Source organism: Plectropomus leopardus, chromosome 20 (assembly GCF_008729295.1).
Source record: "Plectropomus leopardus isolate mb chromosome 20, YSFRI_Pleo_2.0, whole genome shotgun sequence".
NCBI lineage: Eukaryota > Metazoa > Chordata > Actinopteri > Perciformes > Serranidae > Plectropomus > Plectropomus leopardus.
The window spans coordinates 7,506,480-7,513,994 of NC_056482.1; the positions used below are offsets into that span (position 1 = coordinate 7,506,480).

Below are 7,515 nucleotides of genomic sequence, written 5' to 3' on the forward strand. Positions count from 1 at the left end.
ACAGAAGACTTTAGCCAATTACAGGTTATTTCAGAGTTAGGGCATTCCTATCTGCTCTACAAATGCGGGTGTGCATTCACATTCCTTTGATTTAATGGTGGAGAATCCAGCAGAAAAAAAGTTGCCATTCGAAATAACTGCCTGTACAACAAAGCAACCCCAAAAAACAGTCGTTACAGAAAGAGTGCCCACTTTAACTGAATGTTTTACCTCTAAACACACTCCAGATGATTTTTCCCTTCTTCTGCTTTACAGCACACTCGTATATTCACCATGCATATTTAGCTAAATATCATATACTAACAAAGAGTTTGCAATGCATACTTCACTGTCATGCTAAACCAAAAAAGTGCCACAAATCAATGTATTGTGAATATTTTCCAACTTTTATTTTGGGTTTATTTATGAGTTTGGTACAAGGTTTCACGAGAGTCAACATTTTGTGGTGAATTTAACGCTGGCTGTTGCTACAACAAAAACTGTAACGTTGAAATATGAGCATGGCATTGATTTCTGTCAGTTTATAGCAACAATAGCGATAATGCTACCAGGAAACGTAATGTAGGGAAAGGCAAAAACCTTAATACTCAAACAGGAATATTGATAATTTCTTCAGTTTTGATTCCCCTTCCTAATCGCTCCTTTAAGGTCTGATTAGATGGGGGGAATTGCACATTACATTAAGGTAAAGTAAAATGAATCTTTGCAAAGTGATGGGCTAGAAGGAGTAAATTAACAATTTTATGTTAACACATTATTTTAGGAGGTCTCCGAACATCCTCCAGTGTCTGTCAGTATTGTGGGAAAGCCACAGTATAGCTGCCTTTTGTTATGAAATGCAGGGGATGGTATGATTCTAGCTTTGAAGTCAGCACTGCTGCTCTGCCAACCAGTTTGACCAAATCATTTGCAAATGTTCCTACGCACCAAAAGAAGAAGAAAAAAAAAAAACATATTCATCTTGTACCGATTTAAAATGGCTCCAAACTATCTGGACCTTCTCACGGAGAAGACAATAACGTACAATTTCATACTTATAAATAAATTAGCATCATGGAACACTTTTCACATTTTACATTGATTTTTTTTTTTTAACAGTCATTGTGCAGGTTGTTCAAAACAGCCTTGCAGTGGTTTTACAATTAAAAAAAAGTGCAAGAAAAGAGCTCCTCGATAACGTCGTGTTGTTCTGTATGATTTTGTTAATATTACTTGTGAAGGTGATACGGTGTTTGTAATTTCTGACTGAGGAGTAATACATTGATAAAGGCTATTTAATTCAGTAATACAACTGTTAAACGGCAGGTTATCTACAGATTGATGGATTCAGTCTACAGAAGCTTTTCCATTATTGTCATGTCTTCGCAGTGCTCATTTTAGCTCCTGTCTTCTGTCCCGAGACATTACTGTCATTTGGAGATCATGCTATATGCATTTCTCCTGAGTGTTTGCAGTCTCGTCCGTGAAGGTCACATATAGAGCCGGGTCCTTGGGGCACATTGGAAGCTCTTTCAGAGTCCTGTCCTCTAAATCACTTTGTGAAACTCCCCTCTGAGGCGCCTCCACCTCCCGAGGGCCCTGTAGCGTCTGTGCAGCTGGCGGACTGGTGCCGCCCTGCATCCCAGCTTGAAATGAGCTCCTGGTGTTCCCCTCAGACGGGTACAGGAAGGTCTGTGAGGTGCTCACCATTTCCCGCAACTCACGTGACTCCAGTGATGGAGAGTCTCGAGAGACGATTGAGGAGGAGAAGCGCCCCTCTGCACAGCGGAACTGCCCACCGTTCCTCCGGCCCCGCCCGCCCATTTTGCAGAACAGACACTTGATTTTCTCCATCAGCTTGAGGACTACTGTCTTTCTGAGCAGGATGTAGATCCAAGGGTCCAAGATGGGGTTGACGGAGGCCATGCGGATGGCCAGCAGGTCGAAAGGCTTGTCTGACTGGTTTATGTTCAGCTGATTAGCAAAAATCCTCCACTGGTGACATAGAAGAGAGAAAAAACAGGAGATAAGTTTAGGAACTTACTGTTTGGTTGTCACATAAAAGAACATGGAACTACAAGTGCCGAGTCATTTTGAACAAGGGTTTTTATAAGCCCAAACTTGTCAATACTTTGTTTATAAAAGTCAAGTAATTGTGTATTTCACATATTCCTACATGGTTGGCATGGAACACTCAGATCTGAACTTCTATGCAACCACAGCAGTGTGGGGATGGCAAGAGGCCAATAAACACATAGTTCTCATCATCATTAATCATAGGTCAGCCTTTGGCCTTTGTGTTTCCCCAGGGTCTAATTAACTGTCATCCTCTCACACAGCCAGAGTCACTACAGCTTTAATGTTCCACATTTCATCTTTAAAGGATCTAAGTCTAAAACAATATCCACATTTTGTCCAAACTGGGCCTTTAAAGCAACATTAGGCTATTCCAGAATTGGTATTTTTGTGCTGGGAAAATGACAGTCCGATAGCTGAGTGGACGTGCTTTTGTTGATAAGCAGTCAGCATCGAAACTCTGACAACAACTTCTAAATTCTCTAAAACAGTCAGCGGTAGTTGTTAAGTTTCTAAAATGATTTATACGCGGTAATTGCCTCTAGGCCCCTGAGGGCTGGTTGGCAAAGGGACCCGTGGACCTATCCTTTACTCTTTTCACTGACTTCGGCCCCAAAGATGCAGAAAAGCGTACGAGTCATTTTGCACTGCACGAGCAAACACCTGCGGAAATCTCACGGTCCACTGACCCCTTTGCTCTGCTGAAAGCAAAAATAAGCAAACTCTCAGGGACTGTTTTCTGAAAATAACGCATGAAAGTTAAAACTTCACATTTCTAAAGCACATTGTTTACCTCCCATACTGATACTGAGTGTGTAAATTATGCTCTTTAAACGGCAGATTAAGGGAGCGTTCAAGATCTCACTTGTGTCTCGGAGAAATGCGTCATCCAACCACAAAGATCTAAAAGGGGAACACAAGTTTTGGGTAGCATATTATTATTAACCACCTCCTGTCTGTTTGTTATTAACATCTTATTCAGGTAAAATCTGTTATAAAGGCGCACAATCTTTTTGTTTTTGATTAATTCCCTATTCATTAGCCTACTTTATGGTGAATTTAGTTGTTTTATTTTTTAAGATATTTTTGGGCGTTTTTGACTTTAATTGATGGGACAGCACATGTGTGAAGGGGGGAGAGAGGAGGGGGGGGTAACATGCATCAAAGGGCCGAGGCTGGAATCGAACCCGCTGCGGTGAGAACACAACCTTTACACATGGGGCGCCTGCTCTATCTACAGAGCCACCAAGCGCCCCAGAATTTAGCTGTTGTCTTTATTTTCTTTAGTTGTTAGTTGTTAAAAGTGACTTTTTGCGCTTAAAATCAGTTGCGCACAGCCTGGTATGATACTTACCACTAAAGGTATGGAGCATATGAGAACCACAGCTGAGGTAGCAATAAGCAGGATCACCATCTGGATCTCTGCTCCAGCTAATCGTCCGAAACTCCGTCTGCGCCTGAGCTCGGCGATGCGCCGCTGGTCCGTGCCCAAGGACGTGCGGCGGATGAAGCGCTTGTGCATCAGGATGAGAGCCCCGCACACCATCACGTTGCACATGACAGTGGCCAGCACGATGACTGAATTCACCCCCGCGTACATCAAGTTAAAAGCCGCGACTGATGTTTTGTTGTTCTGCCAGTCTATAAAACACCAAGTCCCCGGTTTCTGGAGCTTCACCTGCCCGAGTCCCAGGATGGGCAGCGCGCAAAACAAAATGTTGGAAATATAAATGGCCAAAAGAGTCAACGCGGCGAGTTTCTGGTTGACGTACTCGTTGTAGAAATACGCATGGTTTATTGCCAAGTATCTCTCCACTGACATTGCAAACACAATGCTGAGCTGGACCAAGAAGAAGAAGAGCAGGATGAAGCCGGAGTACTGGCACAGCGGCGCACCTCCCGGCCACGCGCCCTTCATGTATGTGGCGATGGTGACAGGACTGGCGAGCAGGGTGCCCAGGAGGTCTGTCACAGCCAGGCCACACACAAGCGTGTAAAAAGTCGTTTCTTTTTGTTCCTTTCGTGATATCCGCAGAACCACAATCGCGATGACGTTCCCCACCACCCCGAAAATGAACATAATCGCCGGGATGGTGGGCGGTTGAAATCTCCCCGCTGCCGCCGTGTTGTTCATACCTGCTGCGACTTTTTTCACTGATTCACACTAAGCAAAAGCTCCCCTCTCACTTCCGAAGTAGTGACACTTTCCAGTAATGCACATTCTCCAGCATGGGGCAAACCCATTGTGTCCAAATGCGCCTTTTACGCACAGAATTAAAACTCCATAATCCAGCCCAGTTGTTGATGAAAACACGAGTAATTCACACGGTTAAGGTGTTTACTCTGCGGTTTTTGGTTTGTAAAGCGATGCTCCGAGACTGCGAGCTGCGCCTTACGTTGTTGTCACTCTCAAAACTGACAGAAAAGTTTCCTCTGAGGCCACTGAAGGCGGCTCCTCCTCTCCGTTTCATTTAACCAGTGAGCTGTTTGAGAAATAGTGCAGCCGAGCAGCAGCAGCGTGGCAGCAATTGTGAACGAGGTGACAGTTCAAGTATCACTTCTGCATTATCACTGAATTTATCGCCACCACCATCATCATCTGTCAGTTCTTCAGCAAAGTCATAACTGTCAAACAATAGCAAAGCATTTATCGATAATGCTGCACGTAAAGCACGTAGAAATAAACACGCGTGTAAAATGAAGTATAATTTAGAGGTACTTGCACCTTACAAGAATATTTCCATCAGATATTTCTACTTCCTACAAAGGTTGGACCAAGGAATTGTTTCGCAAGTCACAAGTATGGTCTCAAGTCTTTACACTTTAGTCTTCAGTTTTAATTTTCGAGTCCTAAACAGTCATTTTGTGGTGTTCAATAAAAGCAGCATACTTATATTAAATTCACAAAAATCATTATTAACTGCAGCTCACTAACTTTAGTTAGTTTTTTATTTAGGGACTGTTTGTTTATTTATGAGGAGGGAGGGCTGGTGTCAAAAGGGGAAGGCATGCCAAATCATTTTTTAAGCACTCGGAAAGGATATGATTTTTTATTTTGGCGTAAGAGAGGGGCATGAAACCTTAAATGGCTGTATTTTGCATTTATTTTACTGCAGTTTTTTAAAAAAAATAAATAAATAAATATTTTTTGAAAGAAAGCATGCCTTCCCAAATTTTTTTAAAAAGATTTTTTAAATAAAAAATATTTTAAAATTTATGTTTTTTTGTAAGAAAATAAGTCCCAAACCCATGCCTTCCAAAATTTGCAAAATTAGTGTGCACCATTTTTCATAGCCAGAAACTGTAAAAACAGAAATTATTGTCCATGAACACATTATTTTGGACAAACATAATCAAATTTAGGCTCAAATTAGTGATTTTTAATTAAAATCACTGAATTCTACATGTCATGCAAGATTTTGCCAAAATTTAGGGTTAGCACCAGATAACCACCATGCACAACAAGAGTGACAAAGGAAGGGTTTTATCAGCTTTAGGATTTCGTCTTCACCTTTTAACTTTCAGACATCAAAGGGTGCATTTTTAAAATCTAAAACTAATTTATGGTTGAGTGAGGTTCATGCATTTTTCCCAAGTCACACAGGTTTCAAAGGTTTAAAATGCATGTGAAAAATGTCTGAATGCAGAACAAAAACCGATGATGTTCCAGGTTTCAAAGGTTTTATTTTGTTTCCCATACCAGGAACACAAAGTTCTTCAGTATGTGAACACACCTGCGTCATCTGCTTGTACTTTTTAGCTTGCGGTAGCTGGGTGTCTTCACCACCCTTTTGCATCTTGTAAACATCCCCCTGAGTCAACTTGAGAGACTGCAAAGTTTCCAACCAAAAGCTCAATGTATTTATGAATTTTAAGTCGGTTTTAAAATTTGTCGAAAAGGAAGTTTTCATTTTAGGTAGCGTACAAACACAACAGTGCTGCCGCTTTTCTTTTGCTTTTTTTTTTTTTTGGATTTGGATCATGCTCCACAAAAACAGCTGCAGCAGATAAATATCTAAATGTTTGCAAGGACATTAGTCAGGAAGTTGATAGTGTGCGTGAATTAAACAAGACCCAACTGACAAATCAATTCTGTTAATTTATGCTTTATAAACAGGATGTTAGCATTGGTACACCATTACAAGGTGGCGTGATCTGTGGTGTGCGCTGAAAATGTGTCATGTACTCCACCAAACACAAACTGAAACCGTCACTGGGGCGCCACTTCCTCTGACCTCAGGGTGAAGTTTTCTCTCTGACAAAGAGGAAGGGGAGAGACTTTCATAGCACTGAAACATTCTCCTCATCAATTTGGACATTTTAGCGTATTGCTCCAAAATCATATCATATTATTTGCTGAGGAAACTGGTGGCATGAGGCAGAGGTGATGACATTACCAACACGTTTTGGATGCCATTTGCAAACATTGAAATCTCTCAATTCTGTGCACTTCTCTCTAATTTTTTTTTTCTAATTTTTCAATCAAATCAGGAGGCATTCATCAATATCTGAGTCAAATTAGAGCTGTCATCTACTCAAACCGTGTCTCTGCTATTTTTCATGTCACAGACAGTTTTTCATGGACCTCTTTAACCCTTTGAAACATCACTTTCTTTGTGCTGCTTTCAGACAACAAGTATTTAAACCTTTAAACCCTGAGCAAATTGATTACTTTAAATAAAATGGGGGGAAATGCAATAAGCAAACAACAACAAAAAATATAAGAAATTGGTGAATTTAGAATTTTTATTCATTCATTTATTTTTAACTGAAAACGTCCAGGGAAAAAAAAGATAAAAACTTGGGCAAACTATAATTATATATGTAAAATTGTGTTACAGGATTGTTGTCATTTCTAATCACTTTTCCAAGGTCATTTCCTATTTTAAAATTTTTAATATTTTCTCTTTTTTTACAGTCATTTTCAGGTTATTTTCTTATACTTTTTACTAATTTCTTGCTAATTTTTGGTTTAATTTCATCTTCAGTTGCTCATTGATGTTATCCCATGTTTTTGAAAGAAATCAAGCCGATCTGCTCTGGTTTCAGAAAGTGATACAAACCTCTTCTTTGTTTGTTGCGCCTCCGTACTGAGCTTTGATATAAATCCTTCAAGAACTATCAACTATTTTTGCCAGAGAAGTAGAAACACAGATGCTGGCATTTGCCAAACATGGTCATTTCCTAAGCACAACCATGTGGGGTTTTTGTGCCTAAATCTAACCAAACATTAACCACAGTGATGTTAAAAAGTTCCAACATATCCACGACATAATAATGAACAAGTGTAACTTATGCGTGGTTTGTAGCAATGCACAATGCCAGCGTTCTTTCTGGCAAGTGGGTTTAGGACCTTCATAATATACGTAATATATGGATTTATTTTGGTCCTCTCTTATCTGATCTTATCTGCCTGAATTTTTCCCACCAAACTTTGCTACCTCTCTTAAGCACAAAGTA

The 7,515-nt window shown here is 40.3% G+C and overlaps 1 protein-coding gene across 1 annotated transcript; it reads right to left on the reverse strand.

Moving 5' to 3' along the window:
- Window positions 1-365: 365 nt before the first annotated feature.
- ptger4b (prostaglandin E receptor 4 (subtype EP4) b) lies at window positions 366-4,534 on the reverse strand. The gene is made up of 2 exons (XM_042509438.1): window positions 3,410-4,534; window positions 366-1,974 (listed from the first exon to the last, which is right to left on the reverse strand). The coding sequence occupies exons 1-2, from the start codon at window positions 4,187-4,189 to the stop codon at window positions 1,426-1,428; spliced, it is 1,329 nt and encodes a 442-aa protein (XP_042365372.1). The 5' UTR covers window positions 4,190-4,534; the 3' UTR covers window positions 366-1,425.
- Between the last annotated feature and the right edge of the window lie 2,981 nt (window positions 4,535-7,515).

Excerpts from the sequence above, each read along its gene's own strand:
- ptger4b (XM_042509438.1), bottom strand. The coding sequence starts at position 4,189 with ATGAACAACACGGCGGCAGCGGGGAGATTTCAACCGCCCACCATCCCG. Across the intron at positions 1,975-3,409 it reads TATGCTCCATACCTTTAGTG|TGGAGGATTTTTGCTAATCA; the intron begins GTAAGTATCATA and ends CTATGTCACCAG.